General features: G+C 30.4%; 5 protein-coding genes and 1 long non-coding RNA gene across 6 annotated transcripts; 3 read left to right on the top strand and 3 right to left on the bottom strand.

Annotated features, from left to right (window-relative positions):
• Positions 1-638: 638 nt before the first annotated feature.
• LOC133320165 (sodium- and chloride-dependent GABA transporter ine-like) lies at positions 639-14423 on the top strand. Its single transcript, XM_061527556.1, is given in 10 exon segments — positions 639-870; positions 873-1194; positions 6280-6473; positions 11152-11286; positions 11466-11679; positions 11822-12318; positions 12399-12511; positions 12633-12912; positions 13096-13328; positions 13518-14423. Coding segments are annotated over 10 exon segments (2181 nt in total). The 5' UTR covers positions 639-788; the 3' UTR covers positions 13629-14423.
• LOC133320167 (uncharacterized) lies at positions 14419-16013 on the bottom strand. Its single transcript, XR_009753611.1, has 3 exons — positions 15909-16013; positions 15650-15833; positions 14419-14558 (listed from the first exon to the last, which is right to left on the bottom strand). It is a non-coding gene; the product is annotated as an uncharacterized LOC133320167 (long non-coding RNA).
• A 559-nt stretch (positions 16014-16572) lies between these two features.
• Positions 16573-20228, top strand: LOC116767368 (glycerol kinase-like). The gene is made up of 12 exons (XM_061527454.1): positions 16573-16769; positions 16834-16962; positions 17045-17174; positions 17258-17475; positions 17563-17775; positions 17906-18008; positions 18171-18278; positions 18574-18736; positions 18931-19123; positions 19465-19594; positions 19742-19837; positions 20004-20228. The coding sequence occupies exons 1-12, from the start codon at positions 16698-16700 to the stop codon at positions 20099-20101; spliced, it is 1653 nt and encodes a 550-aa protein (XP_061383438.1). The 5' UTR covers positions 16573-16697; the 3' UTR covers positions 20102-20228.
• LOC133320145 (RNA-splicing ligase RtcB homolog) lies at positions 19906-22619 on the bottom strand. The gene is made up of 5 exons (XM_061527455.1): positions 22180-22619; positions 21804-21934; positions 21006-21710; positions 20737-20901; positions 19906-20563 (listed from the first exon to the last, which is right to left on the bottom strand). The coding sequence occupies exons 1-5, from the start codon at positions 22469-22471 to the stop codon at positions 20336-20338; spliced, it is 1521 nt and encodes a 506-aa protein (XP_061383439.1). The 5' UTR covers positions 22472-22619; the 3' UTR covers positions 19906-20335.
• Positions 22620-22874: 255 nt separating this feature from the next.
• LOC116767598 (NADH dehydrogenase [ubiquinone] 1 beta subcomplex subunit 11, mitochondrial) lies at positions 22875-23636 on the top strand. Its single transcript, XM_032657996.2, has one exon. It carries the CDS (start codon positions 23010-23012, stop codon positions 23433-23435), a length of 426 nt encoding a protein of 141 aa, XP_032513887.1. The 5' UTR covers positions 22875-23009; the 3' UTR covers positions 23436-23636.
• Positions 23637-23732: 96 nt separating this feature from the next.
• On the bottom strand, positions 23733-25240 carry LOC116767596 (uncharacterized). The gene is made up of 5 exons (XM_032657994.2): positions 25023-25240; positions 24620-24847; positions 24390-24522; positions 24139-24299; positions 23733-23966 (listed from the first exon to the last, which is right to left on the bottom strand). Exons 1-5 carry the CDS (start codon positions 25122-25124, stop codon positions 23745-23747), a joined length of 846 nt encoding a protein of 281 aa, XP_032513885.1. The 5' UTR covers positions 25125-25240; the 3' UTR covers positions 23733-23744.
• Between the last annotated feature and the right edge of the window lie 301 nt (positions 25241-25541).

The following is a 25541-nucleotide window of genomic DNA, read 5'->3' as shown; positions in this document are numbered from 1 at the left end:
AATTGGTTTATACTAACTCCCGATATATAAGTTCAACGCGTGAGCCTAAACGTAAACACGTGAACGCATGGATCCTAAACAATTAATATTACATAATGTGAAGCACAACAATGTTTTAAATAATAAAGTTTTTCTGAGGTTCGTAGTTTTGGCGATTGTTTTGCAAAAAAAATTACTACACCACAATAATGTACAGATAGAACCAAAGTAATATAACAATAATACGTCAGAACATAATCATAGTATATCATAATGTTAAATTTAAATCATATCTACGTCAAATCACGCCACACCTTATACTAATGCTCATGTCGAGGTTGATAAATAATAATTTTACACACAAAATTCACCTAATTTGAGTTGTATATCTAATTTTTTGTATATTATGTTTGCTCATTACAGTTTAAATTGAGTGTATATGAAAAAAATAAACAGAACATTAAATTCTGCTTTTATTTTGATTACGTTTGTGATTACCTGTGCATATATATATGATTGAATACATCCTAATCGCAATCAGTCGCAAGCGCAGCTCTACCTATCACGGTCACCTCTGCGCATGCGCGGCCTCCTATATTCCCCCCCTCTCCTCCCCTTCCTGTACACTCCCCACTCTGCATTAGCAGAATCACACTTTACTGTTTACCAATTGCCGCGATTGACGAGTTAGTCGGTCGGCCTGTTTAGCCGACCTCGCGCGCTTTATCTGGTGATTTACTCACTAGTTGCGCGTTGCTAGCGGCAAACGCGACTCCAATCACTAAGTTATGACCCTGTGACGCAATATCATGACTAAAGCCGACAACTCGGCGAAAGCCACCTCGCCAAGCGTGGCAATACACGTGGATGGCTATGAAGAACAGGATCAGGACATTTAAAATTGCTAGACCCAAACTCGGCAACGCCGATCGTTACGCCCTCTGGACAAATTCGCAAAGTCAAGAGCTTCACAGATACACACAGAATTCGAGATGTGAATGCCGCGTCTGGTGCAGCTTCAGCAAGAAGCCTGCGTCCGTATGATCAGGTTGCTACTTATAACCCCGAAGGTTCAGACAGTGGCACTAACCACTATGCTCCGTCCGTTCGTTCCCTTGCCTCCATTGGTATGGGCTGTACTGATGGTCGAAAAATGGTTATTAGACGAGTTCCTACGTCGCCCACGGAACTGTTTCATCTAGTTCGCCCTCCTACGTGAGTATTTTACGGATGTAACATCCTCTGTAAGACAAAATTATTCAATTGTTATAACTGACCGGCGATACAAGTTTATGTACTCTTTTGAATAACTTATCTTACGTTGTTAATACATTATCAATAGTACATAAATATATGTTCTTTACCTAATTATTTACAATTACATGGGGATTTATTTTATTATAAAAACAATATGGGAATAAAATGTTTTTAAATATTTGCTTTCAAACTACTTCTGGTTGTTGCATCGTTATACACCGTTATAAATTCCGTAATCGAAAAACCAGGTTAAATTTAATATTTTTTGGTAATACAAAAGCACATACAATGCACCTACAGCGATTGAGATTCCTACTGCTATCAGTTATGACTCCTATTTCACCTATGAATACTATAATTATCTACTAACTGTTATTCGCCACTTGTTTAAAGTAATCTTATACGATATTATATTATTTTATCTGTAAACTAATTCAACAGACATTTAAAAGAGCTAGGCTACAAGCGTTTTCTCGCGTCTTCATCTAGTCTCCGATGGTATGTTTATATCAAACAAAATGCTTACAAATTAATATTGTTTTCATTCTGGCGTATTAATTTCATTTCTTGTTATAGGTATTAAGTATCGTTCCTTCATAGAAATTTGTCCAATAGTTTTTTATAGAAAATAATAACAAATAGCTAAACAGGCAGCCGCCAGCCACACACGTTGGTACATAAATTCTTTAAAAAAAAACAAGTAGGCCATTAATTAATTTCCATAAAACCAAAGACGTCGTTTGTTAAAATGTTAACGTAGAAATATATATATCTTTACTCGAAAAGAAAAATACCTTCAATTCTTTTGAATAAGATTCTATTTTTATGTCATATCTTATGGTGAAACCCAAAAAATAATCAAACATTACAAAAATGTCTAAACAAAGAGTTCATAGTGTTTTTCACCAATAACAATCCTTAATCATAGTATAGAAATTCTTTAAACAAACATTATAGAACAAGTGGTATTAACTTTTATAATTAATGCCATTGAACCGATACTAACATTTTTTGAAAATTAATAAATAAATTATTAACGATAAAGTTTTGATAACTCGTTAATAAACAGATAAGTAAAGTTTATCTCTGAAATAAACTGTTGCTTCTATTTATTGGCCTTATTTTTAATACTTTTGTAGTATTTCTGTTGTATATTGGGGTCTCAAATGTTTATTATGAAATTTAAGGCGACTTGACCTTCAAACTTGGCACTGATAAGGCTGCACTGTTATCTGTTACCGCCTATCTCGTACTAAACTTGGATACGATTGATCGTGAGCTCTCTTATCATTCTTTTTCTTGATAATGACTTTAAAATTCGTTTACACATTTAGAAGTTGTCATCTGAGGATTAAATACAACATGATACATGTCACATATTTTTTATTAGGTTTACTCTGTGAAAAAGTCTAAAAGACAGAAATATAACATTATGCCGGCACGAAAATATGTATTTATATAAATAATAATATATATTATTTTAATAAAAGTATATGTTCGAACATACTACTCGTATTTAGTATTTTGTTTTTAATTTTACCCGACGACGTTTCAAATTACTTTACAGCAACAGTGTTTCCGGGCACACAACGGGAGATACTTTCATCTCATAAAGTGATGAAAAATGAGTACGTTTCTCAATAGAAACGTTTTAAAAGTATAGATAAATCATGTCGCGAGTTAATGATGCCCAAGATTTTCGCAAGTACACACTATTTTGATTTTCATATATATATATATATATATATATATATATACTATTTATTTTTTATTTATATTTTACCCGAAGTTTCAATAAACTGATTTATCTATACTTTTAAAACTAAATCATTGGCGATGATAACATATGATACTGAATCCATAAAACATCTCAAAATTACAAAAGGCTATTTAAACAAATGTAAATAATTTAATCGTATATAATTAATTTTAATTAAATTTTTGTCAGTGGTAAATTTAAATAAGATATTATTTTTTTAATTTTCAAAAGATTTTTAAATAAATAAAAAAATAAAATTCTTACTTATTTTTATTATTATTATAATAGTATATTAAAAATAAACACCCTTGTCTCAATTGAAAATAATAACTCATATGCAGTAGGTAATTGTGACAACTTAAGTCCTACCATCTGATAATGTATTTTATGAGGATGTCAAATGCAGACAAATACAAATCCAACAGCATATTACTGTAATCCTGATAATATCGCATCTGAACATAAAAAAGCCTTTAAAGATAGACCGCCTTTATGTCTTCTTAATACTTGTTTCAAATTGAGACGACATTTATATGTGAAACGTTCCTATTTTGTACATACACTAACAAAATAAGATGATTATTAGTATTTCATTAGTTATATAATGAAAAAATTTATAGCCTTAAAATAGAATATAACAAAAATTTCACGGAAATGGAAACAACTTTATTTAAAAGTTATAACACAAACAAATTAAATACTATTCCATCAATTAAAAATTAACGTTTAATAAGGTAGCTACAGTTATTGATAACGTGATACAGATGTGGTAAATAGTTACAGAGACAAAATGATTTTTATTAAGATACATAAATTAATTTTAAAAGATAGAGATATTCTTCTATTAAAATTCTATTATAACATACACATTATTAGGTGAACAGATGATTAATATTGTTCACAAATTATAAAGATAATACATACATACTTCATCAGCCTATTGGTGTCCACTGCTGATCAAAGCCCCTTTCTCACATGGAGAAAGTTAGAGTATTAACCATCACATTTGCTCAAGATGGATTTGCGATTTCAAACTTATGATTTGAAATTATAAATTCAGGTTTCTTCACGAAGTTTTCCTTCGCAGCCTGTCAGTGGTGTCTATATGAGGAGAATAGTTAAGAGAATATTCAAAAATAATTTGTCGAATAACGCATATGAAAATCACTAATTATTTTATAAAACGTTTTCTTTTTGTGAAGACGGCACATAGGAAGTTGATTTTTCACGTTTTTAATATGTATCTGTATGTTAGCGAGTAAAAACTCGATGAAACATTGAAAAAAAAATACTTGAATAATGAAGAATATTAATAATACCAATAATGACGTATGATTTAGTTGATGTTACCTAAAAAGCCCAAATACTTTTTACTTTTTTAGTAAAAGTAAAAAAGTATTATACACAAGTATAAATCGTAAAATACCAATTTTTGATGTAAATGCTTTGTTTAAACAATCATTTAGTATTTGATAATTCTTAACAGTTTTGTTGTATATGTATGTATTCTAATTATTTGTGAACCGACTTAGAAAGTTCTTGATCTGGTAAACCACTATTTTCATTTGGTACGATTATGTTGAGGTCCCGTTTCACTTAAACAAGTCAGAAGTTAATTTCATATTAAAATATTTGAAAAACCTATTTTCAAAGAACGTGTAATGGTTTTTGTATAGAAAACTTTTATTTATTTGTATTTTGTTTTTCTATTGTAAACAGTAAAGAAACAATGCTTTTATATTTTGTGGTTAAATAAACTCTTCTTAAACTATTTTTCTCATATCTGTTAAAAAAAATTATACATTTTATGTTCAAAATATTAAACGGCTACAAAGATGATGAAAATCGGTTTTTAGTTCTAAGCAAACTAAGACGAGGATGTAAAATTTGCTACTAGACAATGAAGCAAAACACTAAATAATATATATTTTAACAAAAATACATAATTATAATAAAAAAATCCGTTAATATTTTTCTAAAGTGCTACGCAACAATTTTTTAGTTATACGCGGTTATATCAATACTATCTTTATATAGCACAAATTATTTGCGTAATTAAATTTTTGCCGTTCTGAACTGAAAAACAAGAGCAATAAAAACTTTCGAGTTCGTAATTGAATTAAATTACAGTCAGAAGAACTAATGCTTAAAAGTCCGATTATATGCGCATATGCATAATTCATAATTTGGTTGCCTAAAACTTTTCATTTAAAATTTTTACGTCATGAAAATTTACAACTATTGCACAGGATTAGTTTTAAATGTAAAAAATGAAGTACGGATTAAGTAGCTTATCATATTAATAAAATTTTTAAATCATCATTTTATCTAAGATTTTCGTCAGAGCAATAAGCCGACGTAGTTAGATCAAATCCTTTGAGCTCTGCGACCTCACTTTAATCGCTTTAGGACATCCATCTTTAAACCAAACAACTTAAACGTTTATCAATGGAGAGTAAACAGACGTAAAACGGAATTTTGATGGATGTAGGTGTAGCTGAAAGTACCTATAGACGCTGTTACGTCTACCTCAACTTGTTTGTAACTATATAATTACTATTATTTCATAATAAAAGCGATTAATCTGCAATTTCCTATAAAATAACTTAAAATTATACTATTCAATCTGGATTTTACTTAATAGCTTTTTGTCGTAAATTATAAATTTTCAAAAGACTTTTCCAAAATCTTTTCAATATACCAAAGTTTCATCGTTGCTATGAAATAAGAATAATTAAATAATTAAAATAGGCTTCAAAAGGTCTTTGTGTGATAGCAAATTTATTTATTCTTATTGTGAGAAGAGAAGAGTAAACAGAGACGTATATTTTTATATCAAAGATTAAAATTCCATATTTAGCAAACTAATGTGATTTAATTCATTTTCAAATATTTAAACAACCTTAAAAAGACGTATAATACGTCTTTTCAATAATATTAATATTCATAATTTTTAAGGTATTTTTCGTTTAAATCCATTATGTCATTATTTATAATGTGTTCGGGATTATTTCCATTACAAAATCTGATTAAATTCACAACATAATATTTTTCATTTGCACTTAATCAATTCCCTGTAAAAATTGTATAGCTAAGCAACAAATACGACTTACATCAGCTGTAACTTTTTGTTAGTTTCTTGTTTTTTTAAAACTACTAATTATGTTAAATCAAATCTTTTTCATTTTAAATCAGACAGAATACATATTTCGTATGCCATTGGTCTTTTTTACATCAAGGACTGTACTATTTCTGTCTTTTCACATTCATATAATATTTGGCAGACCACCAGATGAAGACACGGCGTCACAAGAAAGTAATTGCGGAGAAGAGGAAGAAGACGCTGACACGGTACACTTAAAACCTAGAAGACCATTTTGGGCAAACAAAATACAATTTGTGCTAGCCTGCGTCGGATACTCGGTTGGTCTGGGAAATGTTTGGCGATTTCCATATCTGTGCTACAAAAGCGGCGGAGGTAAAAAACATTCTTTGTGTTTATTAAATTTACATTTGATTTGAAATCTTCTTGTCAATACAGCGCTTATCTATATGAATATTTCAAATACATAATGATAAACAAACATTAGCTTATCATACTAAAGAAGATACAGACGTCACTTCCAGGCTATATCGTATTATAGTCAGAAAAAAAATTAAATATCAAAAGTTAATTATACATCAGCCATCATTGACATTATAGCACTTCCTTTTGTATAGAGAATTTTACCAAATCGTCATTTTAAATGTCACACCCTAATGTCGGATAACTCGGAATACTTTAATAGATATTGGATATATTTGTTGTTCAAAAACATAGTCTACAGTTATTTTATAATAATCTTAGAATCCTAAATTTAGTAATCAGCTACAGCATTTAATAAACTTACTTTTTAGCAAGAATAGAATTAAAATTCACTTTCTTTATTTCACCAACTGTAAATTTACATTTGCTTCACATATAATTCTTATGGCCTGCATAATCACTTAAATGTTTTCTCACTTTCCTTATAACTATAGAACTGGTGCCAATTGCAATTATATTTAAAAGAGGTCACAAGTCCCAGTCAAGGGTTCAACAAATTTATTTTTCTTACAAACACCTCAAATGGTACAGAGGTTCTAAGATTTAGACATACCTAAAAGTTACAAACATAAGTTATATTTTTGGTAAAACTCTCGGTATAAAACAATATTTAAGGTCATAAATAATACATAAGAGGCAAGTTAATAGAAATCAAGATTGCATACAAAAAATACCCCTCTTTTATATTTTTAGTTCACTAATTAAAGATATAAAGATACGTCTGTGCGTGAGAACACGTTTCCTACCATAGTTTGGACCAATCACGCCAAAGGAATATCTAAATCTAACCCTGTGGAAAAAGTCTTATAAATTCTGATACAAAACAGCTTACTGGGTATCAGAATTTATCAGTTAAAAAAATATTTATAAGATTGAAAAAAATTTCTGATACAGATTTCTATAAGAATCTATCAGTTATGAGAATTTATGAGACCGTTTCCACAGGGAAGTTCTCGTCTTCCGCCTGGAATAGTGTAAAATTAAACGTAAAACTCAAAGTGAACGCCATAAACGAGTTCATTTTAATTTCAATCAAAGGCTAAATGCCTTTCGCACAAATAAAAGAAAAATTGCCATTTATAACAAGTTTACCACCTCGATAATTTTTATTACCGATTTTAACTATGAACTTTCCAACAATCTATATATAAAAACGGAAAACGAAGTCTGAACCACTTCTTAAGGGAATGCGTGAACAAATTAACGTGGAGTTTAAAAAAGACGAATGAATATGAAGATTAAATGTATAATGCATTTTTCTTAATATAAATTACATTAGAAATTTATAAAATACGTTAAAAAAATTACACTTATTCTCTATTATACTATTCTCATAAAATGAAAATCTACTTAACTATTAAATTTAAAAATAATCTATCAATTATAATGAAGTATCGACTATTCGGTGATATCTATTTAAGATTAAATTTAAAAATTAAAACTCTTTTCCCAGGTTCAGCTTAAAAATATATATTACGTAGACATATTTATACTATTGACAAACATAACACACCCACATTAACACATTTAATTTAATAAACGCCCATTTTTTTCCATAAACGTGACAATATTTCGTGGTTGACCCTTATTTGTTTTGGATATTTTTATATATATAAATATTGATATAGGTACATGTTCTAACAGAAGGAAATAAGTGTTAAATAAATTATTCTATTTATATGAATAACAGATCGTGATTTACGTAGCATTGGCACCACACCTCCAGGGATAAATAACTTGACGTTTACTTTTAATGGCAACTTTAAGAAAGAAAGAAACAAATACAATAAAGTTGTCATATTTTAAAAACAAACTGATTATTCTCCTGATAATTTTTATAAACTCAATATAGATTTTTTTTAATCTTTTTAAAATATTTAACTTAAAATAATATGCAATTCGTCCTGTGCTTGTTGTGACCAAAACACTTGTTAGTCGTGCAGCGTAAATTACAGTTGATGATTTCTGCAAATTGATACGTCACGGAATACACGTCCTCTTGAGATATCATATGATATATCGATGTGATATGTCCATGTCATTATACATATATAATAATACATATACTCGTTCCTGAAAGTCCATTGATAACGTGTTTCATATAAACTATTTTATAACATAACTACAAAAAGGTTCTAACTACTACTAAAGAATCTAACAATGATACAAAAGATAACCTAAAAAATAAAATTAAATAAAATTAAATTCGTAATTATTTTTTACTTAAGTGGTGAATAATTAATTACCTATTCAAACTATAATTGATTATAATAAAAATAAATTTTATACAAATAACAACAAAGAAATATTATAATCCACATCATAGTTTATAAATATTATACTAAAGTGATGAAAATAATGTATTATTGTGATGAAAATTATGAACACAAATGCATACAAATACTATTAATAAACAGTCTTATCATTAAGGGGTGTCGTGATATAACGTACTATTTCTTAGTTTAATATTCTTAAATATAATTTATAATTACAGATAAAAGCGATTTCTATCTTTAGAAACTATTCAAATAATGATGCTTGCGGATATTTGTAATAGAAAATCTTCTTGAATAATATTATAGGATTGTACTAGACTCTAACGACTAAAAATTATTCGGGTTATGGACTAAACTACATACGTATATGAACCAAATTGAAAAAAACATCGTTTACTTTATAAGTTATTCATAATTACATTATCCCGGGTCTTGACGGTGATTTTATTTATTAAAACATATCCGAAATATTCAGAAAACCCCTTGATATGTCTATACATAATGATAGATCTCCTTGTCGGTGCAATATGGTAGGTTAGGCTCCCAGCTATAATTATTACACAGACCAAAACCTTCGTCATCGTAGCGTAACTAGTGGCAAATAGTCTTATATATACCTCAGTCTTAAGTTATGTGTGAAGTAGTTATTGTAAGTCCAGTACCTTTGCTACTTAAACAATTTATTATACTTGCTCGTCACAAATTAAATGGAATCGTAAAATTAGTTTGCAAGTTTGTTAATATGAATATAGTACCAACCCTTTAAAAGAATAAAATATTAATTTCTTTAACTCAAGGATTGTCTGTAAAAATTACTGTAACACTATAAAAACGCTTGTTAAATGTTATGAACCATTTCTATATGCATTACTTTAGTTTAATAATATGTATGAAGTTATAAATAAAACAAAAGAATTCTGAAACAGGAAACTTGCGTTCCTTAATATTCATAGCAGTTCAACAAAAATTTTGTTAAATCTGATACAAATTTTAAATATTACCTAATAACATATCGATAGAAATAATTTTATATTTCCGTATACTGAAGTCTGGTCAATAAAGAGTTTTTATTATCCTTTAATTATATTAAATAATAAAATACAACAGATAAGCCTTATCTATACACTTCATAATCAAAGAGACAAAAACCACGCTGACGAAAAATGGGTTGGTTGACGAAATCCAATCGCAGCAATAAAACCTGACGGATTGTTTTATAATAACAAATTAAAATTATCCATTCTTACAATCACGGAAATGTTGACAATGAATAGGTAAACTTTATTTATTAAACTTATATTAAACATTGCAAATTAATAAAATTAATATTACTAATTATAATGACTTACCACTACAGTTGAGAGATTAGAAGTTGTAATTTTGTAAGAAGATAAAAAAAAATACCCGAAACAACCACATAATCGATCAAAAACAGGAATGTTTATTTCTATATTTACTATAACTAAATTCTTCCATTTATAATCAACCTTTGCAAACCTTTTTTATCTCGTCTGCACATGATCACGGTTTCTGTAGTGTCAAGTCATCGAAACAACGAGTAAATTGTAATCTAATACAATAAATTGCGTATTAGAAGCCATAACCATAGTAGGTTCCGAAAATTATATATATTATAACCTTTACAGAATTTTATCTTAACATCAGCAAATTGATGGTTTTAAGATAATAGCAACTATTGAACTAAAATCTGTGTTTTATATGCAACTAAGTGGTGATCAATGGACCAGAACATTGAGACAAAAAGCTTGTGCAATTTTATTGCAACCATTTAAAAAAAAAAAATCTTCCTTTTCGATGCCCTTATTTGAATGGACATTTAAAAAGGAGTTGTTTTGTTTTTATATTTTTTCTTTTTATTAACGCTCAAAATTTTGAAACCATTATTAGTATAAAATATTTTTTTATAAGGGAGTGTTATTATTTCTTTATTTAGTACAGGTCAGTTTATTTATAATATAACTGTTACTTTAATGTTTTTATAACTTTGATAACAAATTGCTGGGTTTTAAAAGCATGTCGAGGGAGCGGCCTCTAAATTGCCGTTTGAGTTGAGTTAATTATAATCTTCCTAGGTCAATTTATTGATCTCAAGGACTTTAACAAATAGCTTGGACTTTAAGACTTTATCTACAAATTTGAAGATAACCGTAGTTCTTAATAGGTACACACGTAAATTATCTAAGCGGCGTCTTTAAATTAAATAATACATTTGTTATGTTCCTAAGTATTATTGTATTGTTTTTAGACATATTTAACAGAAGTTTTTTTTTCAGGGGCGTTTCTGATACCTTACTTTATAATACTCCTAATATGCGGTGTGCCAATGTTATTCATGGAACTTGCTGTAGGCCAATACACAGCTCATGGCCCTATAGGAGCACTTTCACAAATATGTCCTCTATTTAAAGGTAACCATTGTCTAAGTATAATCTCTCGTCATCTTCGCAATAGAGGAGAAAAATATATATTTAGAAGCAGGCTTGCTTAGCTGGTTTAAAAAAATAACAAGCCGTAGATATTTTGTTCATCGGCTCAAAAATTATTGATTTTATTGAGCATATGGTGTCATACTTAAATTTTATTAAAGGTGCTGGTTTAGCGAGCGTGGTGATCTCCTTCCTTATGTCCACGTATTATGCAGTGATTATCGCTTGGGCGATATACTATTTTTTTACATCATTTAAATCTGAAGTTCCGTGGGCAAGTTGTTCTAACAGATGGAATACTGCACAATGCTGGGTCCCTAATCACAACATAACCAAACCTAATGGCTCTCAAACGCCCACCGAACAATTTTTTGAGTAAGTATTTACATTTCTACTTCATTTTGGGTCATTATATGTATGTAAATAGCTGTAGGAATATCAAAACATTCAGGTTCATGTTCTGTAAATTCATGCAACGTTTTTAAACTTTAACATGACATTTTTTATGTATTTTCAGGAGAAAGGTCTTGAGCATGAGTGATGGTATAGAATTTCCTGGGGGCATGCGGTGGGAGTTGGCAGCTTGTTTAATTTGTGCTTGGGTTTTAGTTTACTTTGCACTTTGGAAAAGTATAAAATCCTCGGCAAAAGTTCGATATATCACCACGACTTTACCATTTCTACTTATCATTGTATTTCTTGGCCGATCTTTAACACTCGATGGTGCTGATAAAGGCTTAAGGTTCTTCTTTAAACCAGACTGGGAACTATTAAAACAATCACGACCATGGGTAAATGCCGCCTCGCAAATCTTCAATTCTATTGGAATTGCGTTTGGGTCGATGATAATGTTTGCTTCATATAATCGATTTGACAATAACTTCCTACACGATACTTTGGCCGTATCTTTAGTTAATGCAGTAACTAGTCTCATTGTTGGAATTTTTACATTTGCTACAATCGGCAACATTGCTTTTGAGCAAAACACATCAGTGAAAGTGGTCATCGCTGATAGTAAGTAAATCAACCAAAAAAATAGAAAAAATATGAATCCTTATAAATTTAAAACTAATAATTTTAAATTACATTTACAGGTCCTGGGCTATTGTTTGTAGTATATCCTCAAGCTATAGCTAAAATGCCAGCATCACAACTTTGGGCAGTTTTATTTTTCTTCATGTTCCTCTGCCTCGGTTTAAACAGTCAGGTAATGATAACATTATGAGAAAATATCATAATTCATATTGAATACCTCACGACTTTGGTATATATATATATATATATATATATATATATATATATATAACTTTGCTTTGTATACATTGCAGTTCGCCATAGTTGAAGTTGTGGTGACTTCTATTCAAGACGGATTTCCCGATATGATACGGAAACGGCTAGTGTATCATGAACTTCTAGTTCTTTGCGTTTGTGCTGTTTCTTTAGTGTTTGGATTGCCACATATTATACATAGTGGCATTTACATATTCCAACTTATGGATTACTATGCAGCGTCACTGAGTATAACGTATTTAGCTTTCTTTGAAGTTGTGGGCATAGCCTGGTTCTATGGAGTGGATCGTCTGTCTCAAAACATTAAACAGATGACAGGTAAAAAAATTTCCAAACCACATTATAATGAAATCTGTAACTATCGCAAACCATTTGTTTTATTCATGAACAAAAAAAAAAAGATTACATACTATGATAATTCGCGCATTGTACCATATTTCCGTTCTGTATTAAAAGAATTTTATAGCGATTCAAACTCATCATAATATAATAAATTTTCAGGTCAGGCTCCATCGCTGTACTTCAGATTTTGTTGGTTGATAGCTGCCCCGGCGCTATTGCTAGCGCTTTGGGTAGCTAGCCTGGTCGACTACACACCGCCGAGTTACCGTCAATATCAGTATCCGGCTTGGGCACAAGTATTAGGCTGGACTATCGCCTCACTTTCTTTATTATGCATTCCAGTCTATGCAGTAGTCGTCATTGTCAGATCTCCTGGCAGTTGCCTTAGAGAGGTGGGTAATTCTTGCATTATTCTTAATTTAAATCTACTTTACATATAAATGTATACATCCATCTACAACATAACTTAGAAGTTTTGTATTCCTGATAAGTATATCTACTAACATGGTTAAACTAATCGTGTATAATGAGAACAAGTTCGACATATTGATATTTGGATAGTGAATATTGTTTTATTTCAGAAATTGCGGAATTCAATTCGTCCGACGTCCATGTGCGACTGTGGGGTTGCAGGTTGTGATATATGTTGCTCGGATTCTGAACCACCCGAAGACAAAATAACCATGAACTAGTCCTCAATTTTTGTTTTAGCTTTATACAATAATTTGTCTCTTGTACCTATTATTCGAGTGTCTATCTACTTAGTTATCAAGAACAAACACTACCAAAAATGATAAAATATGACTTCCATCTTAAGAATTATCAAGAAATTAATGTTTACGCATGCGCCATGCCCGACCTCAAACTACTTAAATGTAGGTGTATATTATAATAGTGACACAGTTTCCAACACTCAACATCAAGAAGTGTATAGGTACTTCAGTTGACTACAAACAGATCTGTTGATTAAATGAGATAAACGAGTGGCTAGTGGCTAAATTCAATATGAAATACTTTATTAGATAATATATTGTATTTATTAGTTTGTTTTGTTCTTTATGATAATATATATATAAATTAAAATGAATAAATTAATTATAGAGGTCCAAGAGAATTATCTATTTTATAAGTTCATTTACTCGAAAACATTCCATTGTTTTTATAAATTTTATTCTCATATTTTAATCAATGATTTGAAATGCTTATAGTTATACTGTGATTAAAACATTCCAAAAGAAACTATAAAAATTAACATTAGTAAATAGATTTAAGATTTAATAATAAATTTTTAATTATATGAAAAACGACACCAGAGCAACCGAGAGAATACTCTCTTACAATACATACATCTTAGTCAGACAATAAGTACTACTACCACTAAAGTACAAAATAAAGTCAAATAAGTCATTTGATCAGTATGTAATTAACTTATGATTTTTGAATATGTACAGAGGTTCTTTTAGATAAATAAATAAATATACATAAAATCAGTATTTTTAATTTACACATTTTTATGTTTCACTTTAATATTTTGCATCACATTTTTCTCTTCTTAGGACTAGTGTGCTGATTTGTCTCAATTTCACCATCACTACTGCCGACATCCTCTTCAATTAAGTCATCTAAAAATTCGTTTTTATCAAAACTATATCATCATCATCATCAGCCTATCAGAGCCCACTGCTAAGCAAAGGCCTCTTCTCACACGGAGAAGGTTAGAGCATTAATCACCACACTCACTCAAGACGGGTTGGCGATTTCAAACTTATAGTTTGATTATAAGTCCAGGTTTCCTCATGATGTTTTCCTTCACCATACGTCAGTGGTGTCTAAATAGTCTTAGAAAATACATATGACTCGAAAAAGATCACATTGGTACTTGCCAGGATTCGAACCCGCACCCTCACTTATGAGAGGCGGGCGTTAAACCTCCAGGCCACCACAATTTCAAAACTATATCTGATATGGTAATTAATGAATTTACCACAAAGTAAATCAAGATTCAAAAATAACAACTCACTAAAACTAACAAAACCGGACGTTCATTATTTTATGTATGTATATATTATTAATAATTTACACAAATTCCTATATTGATAAAAGTTTGTTCCATTCAAAAGTGTCAGGATTTTTTAAAATTCAAGTAATTATGAACAAATCTCAATGAGAATTATTTGCTAAGAAAGCTTATTGACAATTTAATCAAAAAACTGATCACAAAGTTTATTTGAAACAAGCTCTTAGTAAAATAATCATAAAAAACAAATCTTTTTAATATTTTCTATGTATTGTGATACTGTGATAAATGTAGAAATATCCTTCAATCGTTTCTATATCTTATTAATTATAGCTGTTAAGAACAAACACTTTACTTCAAGAACTCTTATTTGAATTTTATCAACAATGTATTAAAATTCTATAAATGTTTACATAAAATTATGAAACAGTTGTTGTTGTTTGTGGTCCAAATCGTCATTTGTGTTTTTTTTAAATATATAGATGTCATAATTTCAGTGAAATGTTAGCTTTTTCCCATATTTACATAATATACTTTTCTTTGACAACCTACTAACAGATTAGTCAAGTCATGTCATTCATTAAAACAGATTTCACCTTAAATATAGAAAAAGTATGGCCCTTTTTTAAGAAACTATTATCCCTAAAATCAACATTTTTAATTGTAGTAAGTAAGACGTTTTAGATATATGTTTACCTATATGGCCATCATCCTCAATTATCATTGTAAACTTCTCATTAACCAAATTTCTAAATTCCTCCAATGATTTTATTAAGTTCTGTGAATCTGTAATGGTTTCTTTTTGAATTGTACCAATTATTTTATCGTTCTCGTATATAACCAATTTTAGTTCTGCCATTATTTCTTCCTCTTTCGTTACCTACAATGTAAAATTCTTTAAGTGTTATACCGTAACAATAAATCTACTAATTTGTTATCATTTTAATTTTCCTACTTTTTACAGAATTTTTAATTCTCTTCACTCTAAAAATTCTCAAAGTTCAAAACAGTAAACATACATGATATGATAGCATAATTCATCAACTTTGAATGTCAAAATTAAAGAAATCAGAATGGTGAAGTTTTTCTTTTTTTGCTCTGAATACCGAAAAATTGCTTCTTTAAATTCTTTCTCGAATTGGTTTCCAAAGTAAGCGGGTCTTCCGATATTGATATTGAAACACCCATAATTCTAAAATCACGCCAAAGTAATTAGTAACACTACTTTTTCTTACTCAGCGAAACATACGTATTTATTGTATCATCATATGTAACAATAATTTTCAGTTGTAATATATTATAACTATAATTACAATATATTTAAAAGAAATAAATCAATTTTCAAAAAAAAAATTAAAAATACTGTATCCACTGTATGAAAACTATTTTATATAAAGTATAAGCACTCATATTCATTTTGTTGAATGTCAAGTAGCTTAGAAAACAAAAATGTACATTTATATAAATGTAATATTTAAAGGACTTCAAATATAATGATTACAGTTTTTTTCACACCTTAAACTATTGACCCAATGTGAAATTGCCTTAGTGGTATATATGTAGGTACATGTCTAGTTTAACAGTCCTATATGTATCAGATGATTTTGACATTTAGTCTAGTTTTGACCGTTTTGACATCTTATAGTTTTACCTACCTATTAGGTTTTTAATAGTTTTTCTATAATTATCTTAATGAAGATCAATAAATAATAATTTTCGCTATGTAGCATTTCTCTTAGGGAATATGCGGGTATTTGGTAAATTCGGACCCTTAGTTGGAGCTATCGATGCAGGAATATCAAACGTTAAATTTCTGGTAAATATTGTTATTACAGATTTTTTAAATTAAATCTGCTATTCAATAGTCAAAGTACTTGTAGGTTTTTGCAGCAAACACTTCAGAAGTCCTTACATACCACCAAGTATCTTTAAAACGTTTTAGTCCCCAAGAAGGATGGGTCGAACAAGACGCCTTAGAAATACTTTGTGCCGTTCTAGAATGTATCGAAGTAAGTAATTTTTATCACATTACTCCGATAGTTGTCCATGTTGTATATCAATTAATAATAAAACATTCTGATTTCTTGGCAGGTCACTGTAGACAATTTGAAAAAACTTGACATAAATCCTGAAGATGTTGTAGGTGTTGGAATTACAAACCAAAGAGAAACAACAATAATCTGGAATTCAACTACAGGAGAACCCCTATACAGTGCCATAAGTATGTTATTTACTTAATGTCTAATTAGAATATCATATGAATTAATGATCAATGTAACTTAATGGTTATTTTTAATATTTCAGTATGGTTAGACGTAAGAACCTCTCAAATTGTGGATAACCTCATGAAAACAAAAGCACCACAAACTATTAATGCTGTGGTACAGACAAGTGGGTTGCCATTGTCTACTTATTTCTCATCAGTGAAATTAAAGTGGCTTTTAAACAATGTTGGTAGTGTGAAACAAGCTGTTAACAATGGGGAATGCATGGCAGGCACTGTAGATTCCTGGTTGATATGGGTAATATTTCTCAAATATAACAAAAAAATATTTTACCTGTATTAAAAGGTTAAGACAGTTATTTAATAAAATGTTTACATTTTGTAGAACTTAACTGGTGGTAGTAGAGGTGGGGTTCATGCTACAGATGTAACAAATGCCTCTCGCACTCAATTAATGTCTTTAACTACTTTGCAATGGGACAGGGGACTTCTACGCTTCTTTGATGTACCCATACAAATATTACCAAAGATTAAAAGCTGTTCAGAAATATATGGATATATATCTACAGGATCACTGCTAGGGACACCAATTGCTGGGGTAATGGAAGTCTCTTATCTTTTTGGTTTATCTAATTTACAGTTAACCTGAATTTAGGTACTACACTAGATTTAAATACTTATCACCATGGATATATAAACATTTTTAAATAACAAACTTCTATTTACAGTGTCTTGGAGACCAACAGGCTGCATTAATTGGACAAAATTGTCTGAACTTTGGACAAGTTAAATGTTCATATGGAACTGGTTGTTTTCTGTTATATAACACTGGTAATTTTTGTTATCAAGTAATTAATAATCATTTATACAAATAAGTATTATTTATTGGTATACTTTTCTATGTAAATAGACAGTATCTTCAAATCGTTTAGCTGTTTTATACCTATATTGTGCCTTTCCAACATTTGACCATATGCCTTATCAATATTCTAGGGGAGTCAATAGTACATTCTGAAAATGGTCTTCTTACAACAGTGGCTTACAAGCTTGGGCCTAACGCTCCCACAATTTATGCTTTAGAAGGATCAGTTGCAGTTGCAGGTAAAATTTTAATTCAATAAATATAAACATTATAAAAAATAAATATTAAATTAAATTTATGAGAGCTAATTGCTAGGGGAAAATTATAGCTTTTGAAATTTAATTTTTTTCAGGATAAAAAAATACTTTTTAAACTTAATGCATTAACTTTTACTTGACATTAAAAAGTGAAGAAGGCTTTTTAATATTTTATAAAGCCTCTTATCAAGAAGATTTACAGCTTCTATCAGTTCTTTTGTTGTTGCTATGGAATAGAAAATAACCAAGTAATAATAAGACAAATGTCTTTATCTAGGCGACACATTACAGTGGCTGAAGGATAGCCTGGGGATATTGAAAAATGTCTCTGAAGCAGAATTACATGTATCACAAGTGAGTGATAATGAAGAAGGAAGTGTTTGTTTTGTACCTGCATTTAATGGCTTATATTCTCCATATTGGAGAAAAGACGCCAGAGGGTAATAAATAATCATATAACTATTACTACATTAACTAATACGGCATACTTTTGATGACATAGTTTACCTAATGTATGCCCTGTTTAACATAAATTTAAAAACAAAAAATAATGATTCTTTTCTAATTCACTTCTTAAAATGATAGAACCATAATTCTGCTTAAAAAAATTATAAAAATTAAAATATTATTTTAGTATAATCTGCGGCTTAAGTAGTAGCACGCGTCCCGCGCATTTGACGCGTGGTGCTCTAGAAGGAATCGTACAACAGGCGCGTGCTGTTGTCACCGCTTGTAACATGCCGGTAACACATCTGCTAGCTGACGGGTCGGCCGCTCAGAATGATACGCTTATGCAGATGCAGGCTGACGTCGTTGGAGTACCAGTGGTTAGAGCTTGTCACAATTTTAGATTACTAATATTTTCATGTAATATTTTCAAACCAAAAAAATACATGGTGAAAAAAAAACGTTATATTAATTGATTTCTTTAAGTTTCCATCTCGATACTTCAAGGTTTAATGATCGTATGCCCACAGCAGCTATCTAAGCACCTTTTGCAAAAATCCATACAATTATATGTCCTCGTAATTAGTTATACCTATTGAAAAATATCAATTAAGTATAAGTTAATGTTAATCGTTCGACTATTAAAAAGAAACATATGTAGGTGTTTATGCAATTATAAAAAATATATATATACTGATTCCTGTTTTAATATTTCTTTAAGATCAGACCATTGATGACTGAGAGCACAGCCTTGGGTGCCGCCATAGTTGCAGGGCGAGCGTTGGCCGTATGGCCCGCCACTACACCTAGTCCTCCTGTTGATACTTTTTTGCCATCAACGACGTGTGAAGGTATTTAATTATTGTTACCTAATTATTATAAAGTACCCCATAATATTATTACTGCAAAATAAGCATTTAGGTTTCGACTTAAATACTTCCTATCAGTAGAATGAATGATTTATATTTGTGTCCACTTCAATATTTAAACTGTTACAGAACGAGAAATTCGCCGAGTTCGTTTCGAAGCGGCTTTGGAACGATGTTTTGGGTGGGCTTCTGACGATAATAATACGGAAATTAATCAAGATGCTGGTAAGATTAGTTCCTATAATAATTTACATTGTTTCAAGCTTAGTGTAAATAAATGACCAAGATCCATAGTAGATACATCAAGCAGTTTTAATTAATGCTTTTAGAGTACAAATTTTCAAATAACACGATTTGATAATCAAATATACAATCAAAGTATTTGTTGCAGATGAAGTTGATTACACTACAGCTGTGTTACCTTCTGGTTTGTTCTTCCTAGGAACCGCACTTCTAGTAATAATAGCTGATAAATTGAGAATTATGTAGATGTAGAATAATTATCAGTCAAAACAGTAGTTACTAGTAGTTAAATACCTCCAGTGTTAGTCTGCTTAAATACAGTATTAAAATATTGTTAAATGAAATAAATAAATAAAATTAAATATTATACACATTGTACTTTCTTTGATATATAATGACACCCAATAATTATACTAAACAATAATATAAAATGCACAATTTATATGTTTATATTAGTGAAATTTTACAGATAATGAGGTTCTATCCTTTTATGACAGCAATGGGTCGTAATTTGACAGTCTTTTTGCTGATTCCAGCAGCATGGCAGGTGTCGACTACATCAGTCACATTTTTATAAGATTCTGGTGCCTCCTCCATGACAAGCTTTGGAGATGCAACTCTTATAGATATTCCTAAACTCTCTAACTTTCCTAAAACTTCCTTATAATCTATATTCCGCCGAGATTTGGCTCGAGACAGTGCTCGTCCCTAAAAATAATGAAATAATATTTTATATACAAATACAATAACAACAAACATTCTCAAAAATATTGTGACTAAATAAAAAAGTTTAATTTAAAAATCTACTATAAGGAACCAATCAGAGATATTTTAATGCAAATTTATTTAAATAATATATGGTACATTGCCTCTATACTTACTGCTCCATGACAAGTGGATCCAAAAGTTTCAGTCATCCCTTGTGGGGTTCCAGTGAGGACATAGCTGCAAGTACCCATAGATCCTCCGATCAAAACAGGCTGGCCGGTCAACTGGTAGTCTACAGGTATTAATGGATGATGTGGAGGGAAAGCTCTGGTGGAACCCTAGAATATAAAAATATAATATGTATTTGCAATTGCTGTAGATACTTGCAATAAAACAAACAAATAAATTTAATAAATAACTGTCAGTTTGTAAGTAATCTTACCTTTCTATGCACAAGAAGAGTTTTTATTTTCCCATCAACAATATGCTCCTCCATCTTAGCTATATTGTGAGAAACATCATAAATAACATGCATGTCTAAGTCATCAGGAGACATTTTGAACTGTTTTGCAAATGCCTGTCTGGTTAAGAATGTCATTGAACTTCTGTTAACCCAAGCAAAATTAGCAGCAGCTGCCATTGCTTTTAAGTAGTCCTGACCTTCAACTGAGTTTATCCTAGCACAGGCTAACTGTCTGTCATTCACTTCTATTTGATCTCTTTTCATGGCTTTCTCCATCTGTACTAAGGCATCAGTAGCAACTTGATGTCCAAAGCCTCTACTTCCTGAATGGATCATAACACAAACTTGACCAATTCTTTCTAGCCCCATCTTTCCCGCACCAAATTTATCATAAATTTCATCAACCACTTGGATTTCTGCATAATGATTGCCAGCTCCTAGAGTTCCTAGTTGTGGCAGACCTCTCTTTTTTGCCCTTAGACTTACTTTAGATGGATCTGCATTTAGCATTCTTCCATACTCTTCACAATGTTCTTTGTCTTCAGCCCAAACATAGCCCTCTCTTAATGACCAATCCATTCCCATTTCTAAGGCCTCTTCCATATCCCTTGCATTCATTGGTATTATTCCTTTAGACCCCACTCCTACAGGTATGTGATCAAATAAACTCTGTGCCAATTGTTCCTAAGAATTATATAATGATAGTTAAAACATATTGTTCAAAAACCTAGGAACAGATTTTTAAAATTCTGGTTAGTTTTATAAACCTTCACATACCTTTATGGGTTGAACATCCTTCTCATGTAGGTTAGTTCTTAAAAGTCTAACACCACAATTTATGTCAAAGCCCACTCCACCAGGAGACACAATAGACTTTGGATTAGACATGTCAAATGCTGCCATATTACCTAATAATTTTTGAATAATTATTTCCTTTTTGAATTTACAGCATATTTTCAAAAAAAAAAAAAAATATTACTTAAGTTTTTGCAATAGGCGACAAATCTTACTTAAGACACACAAAACAATTAATTTTAAAGACATCTTGTGATTTCTATCCCCAAAAAAGTTCTTACAGGTGTCTAATAGGAATACGAATTATAAATACCTACTTATGTAAAATATAGAAACATAACAATTTAGTTTTCCATACCAATAGCAAATCCATAACCAGAGTGAATGTCTGGAAGACCGACAGATCGACCAACGATCCCAGGAAGAGCTGCCACATTCGCAATTTGTTTTACACCAGGAAGAAATCCACCTGTCATACCCGGCCGGCAGGAGTTTTTCAATTCTTCCAGCATTAGTCTTTCAAGTGTATTATTAACATAGAATACACCTTCAACATTCATATTAGGTTGGAAACCTTTCTTAATCTTCCAACAGTGTGGATTCACCTTCTCTAAATATTTCAACTCCTCGTTATATTGCCGCACGACCATATTTCCTTCTTTTATATCTTCTTTAACACCCAACCTATGCAAGTAGACTGTCAATTGTTTTTGTATACAAAACTAACAATTCTTACCGTTAAGAAAAAAACCGATTTTATACTACAAGCAGAATACTACAATTATTACTAATTATTGTGAAAGCGACTTGACAAGCATGTTGAAAAACTTAAATGTCATAATAACTGATTCTTTGACTATTTATAATTGACACTTCACAGCCAAGAATTAAACTTAAAAATTTGAAATTTTGGTGCTAATAATGCAATATTTTCAAATTTACATTAAGATAAAAAAAAATACAATGAAAAAATATATATTTTTTTATGTAATAGATGCAACTTTACATTTTTTTACATAATCATGTCTGTATATAGAAGTTAGTATATATTATCTGTGAGTAGGTTTCATAATCGTTCTTGTCTAAAATTTAGAAAAACTTGGAATACAGTACCTACCTAATCTTGTTATTCTAATAATTGTTCATATTAAGTTAGAAATCGTGTTTTGAATAATACTCCGTAGTACAATGGCTGCGTTGATAAAACTTCGCCACATGCCTATTATTCAAAAGTCTGTTTGGAGTCATCTAACCAAAAACAGTCGCTGTATATCTACTTCTAAAAAAAATAGTGATAGCGCAACAACAGAATGTAAAGCTGAAGAAAAAAATTGGGTTAGTTATGGTTTTGACTACGATAGTAAGGAAGAGGATACTAATGCCCACCACGCAGCATTCTTTTTCTCAGTTTCGCTTTGTCTAGTTTTTGGTGGATTTTGTTGGGCATATGCACCAGATGTCCATATGAGAGACTGGGCACAAAGAGAAGCTTATATAGAATTGCATCGTAGAGAGAAAGCCGGCCTGCCTCCAATTGATCCCAACTATGTAAATCCTAAAACAGTGAAACTACCATCTGAAGATGAATTGTGTGATGTTGAAATTATTATCTAATTATATAGTTTGTATAAAAAGTGATAAAATGTAGTAGCAGTGAATTAGTAAATCAAGTAATTTACCTCCTTATTTATTCATCTCCTTATACTATATATATAATATCTGTAAATTACAATAAATTACCGACTATTACTATTATAGAATTCTTCCTATTTTGTTGACGTTGTTTAAATAAATAAAATGATCTTAAAAGATTAATTGTTCTAGTTTTTTTAGAGGTTATTGGGTTGGCATGTTTTACTATAATATTTATTTCGTATATATAAAAATTACTGGGCAAATAAAACAAATAAAATAAGTTTCTGTTTATTTTGCTACAACATTAACAATTCTCTTGTCGCTCAAAAGTGCATAGGCATTAGCTTCAGTAGTTGCAACTAAGGAATTAATACATGTACCAAGGTTTATTTCCCCGTCAGGATGCAATTTATCTTGGTCTATTTTCCACCTGCGCATACAGCCATCCCATCCTCCAGTCCACACCATATTTCCAACTACTGCCAAACTCGTTAATATCATGTCACTGACCTATGTGAATAGTTAAAATCATTAGATTTTGGTGCATTTAGTAAGTTGTTGAAGTGACAAGTAAAAAATTTTAGATAAGTAATTAGTTTAAAGTCTATATTAAAATTTATTTTGGTTTTCTAGAACTGATACTGAAAAATAGTAGGTCATTTTTTAAATTCTGTTCAGTTACCTTGACCTCATGTAGCTTGTTAAACTTTTTCTCTAAAGATAACTCGTGGAGTTGAATGTTATTACCACCTCGTCCTGTTACAACAAGTTTCGATCCACTTATCCTCAAGGGAGCACGTCCCTCCATAACATGTTGGGTGACAAATCGGTCTTTTGATACATCTGAACAGAAATTGTAAAAAAAATTACTAAATCCTTACACAGAGTACAACTATATTTACGAATTTTTCTATTGTAAAAGTATTTAAGTACCAGGTTTAATTTCAGTAACCGTCACATAGAGATCACGGGCCGTAAACATAAAAGGTGGACTTATTTCGAGATCTTTTACTTCCTCCAGAACATTATATTTAGCTTTTAAGTTAGTGTCCTCAAAAACATACACCTGTAACAAAAATTCAAATGGCAAGAAAACTAACAACTTTACGAATGACATTCGGTAGATTACAGTTAAACTAAAAAGTTACGATTTTTAAACTTACATTCCCTAATTCATCGCCAGCATATAATAATTTACCGAACACACACAGGGATCCTATATCACCGTCAGGAGGTGGCAATTCCGAAATTTTGTCACCTGCTGATGTCCATACCCTTACTCCGCCATCGTTGGAAGCTGAATAAACTTTTCCTTCACTAGCTGCTAATGCAAATAACTGAACCCCGTGAGCCATCCATGAAGAACTGGGATTCAGATGTTCATCATAGGTCTAAATAAATGAAATAAAACGTAAAAAAAAATTGAAATTGAGTGAGTGATAACGATGAGTTTATTAGTTTCAATTAAAATTAAAAATGCTCGTTGCAGTCTTCGAGGGATTAATCATTTGGTTAAACTAAAAATATTTAGTCTTATAAAATAAAATCTCAATTTATTAAACTTACATTAATAAAACCGTTATCAGTACCAACAATTAATTTTTCGCTCCATGTGGCTAAGCAAGGTTCCGAGTCGATTTTCCTTTCCGTTTTAACTAGAAGAGTCATTTCGAATTAAGAATAAATAAAATTATAAACAATTATTAAGAAAGTAATGACAAAACTGTTATTGAGATTTGAAACTGTCTGATGCAAGACGTCCTTTCGATGGGACTAAAATAGATGGAACAGCTAACTTTAGATTTGTTACTATTTGTACACATACATATTTGTGTATCTCTTCTAGATCTTAATGGAAATTTGCTTCCAAAAGTTCTATGACAACGCTAGTATTTAGGTACAAAAATTAGACTACAAAGTATTCTTGTTTATAACATAAGATAATAATTTCCCCTTAGAGTTAAATAAAAACTGTAATTTGATATTTAATTAAAATACCACAGCTTTATTTATTCTTCCTAAATATTTAGATACACAATGAAATTTTATTAATTAAAACCTGCGTCTCAACCTTATACCTACAAT

The sequence above is a fragment of the Danaus plexippus genome, assembly GCF_018135715.1.
Source record: "Danaus plexippus chromosome 9 unlocalized genomic scaffold, MEX_DaPlex mxdp_26, whole genome shotgun sequence".
NCBI lineage: Eukaryota > Metazoa > Arthropoda > Insecta > Lepidoptera > Nymphalidae > Danaus > Danaus plexippus.
This window is presented reverse-complemented; position numbering and strand designations above follow the sequence as displayed.

Excerpts from the sequence above, each read along its gene's own strand:
- LOC116767368 (XM_061527454.1), top strand. The coding sequence starts at position 16,698 with ATGCGGGTATTTGGTAAATTCGGACCCTTAGTTGGAGCTATCGATGCA. Across the intron at positions 16,963-17,044 it reads CCGTTCTAGAATGTATCGAA|GTCACTGTAGACAATTTGAA; the intron begins GTAAGTAATTTT and ends ATTTCTTGGCAG. Across the intron at positions 17,776-17,905 it reads TAGGGACACCAATTGCTGGG|TGTCTTGGAGACCAACAGGC; the intron begins GTAATGGAAGTC and ends TTCTATTTACAG.
- LOC133320145 (XM_061527455.1), bottom strand. The coding sequence starts at position 22,471 with ATGGTCGTGCGGCAATATAACGAGGAGTTGAAATATTTAGAGAAGGTG. Across the intron at positions 20,902-21,005 it reads CTCTTCTTGTGCATAGAAAG|GGTTCCACCAGAGCTTTCCC; the intron begins GTAAGATTACTT and ends TTTATATTCTAG. Across the intron at positions 20,564-20,736 it reads GATCCACTTGTCATGGAGCA|GGACGAGCACTGTCTCGAGC; the intron begins GTAAGTATAGAG and ends CATTATTTTTAG.
- LOC116767598 (XM_032657996.2), top strand. The coding sequence starts at position 23,010 with ATGGCTGCGTTGATAAAACTTCGCCACATGCCTATTATTCAAAAGTCT.
- LOC116767596 (XM_032657994.2), bottom strand. The coding sequence starts at position 25,124 with ATGACTCTTCTAGTTAAAACGGAAAGGAAAATCGACTCGGAACCTTGC. Across the intron at positions 24,848-25,022 it reads CTGATAACGGTTTTATTAAT|ACCTATGATGAACATCTGAA; the intron begins GTAAGTTTAATA and ends TCATTTATTTAG. Across the intron at positions 23,967-24,138 it reads ACAAGCTACATGAGGTCAAG|GTCAGTGACATGATATTAAC; the intron begins GTAACTGAACAG and ends CTATTCACATAG.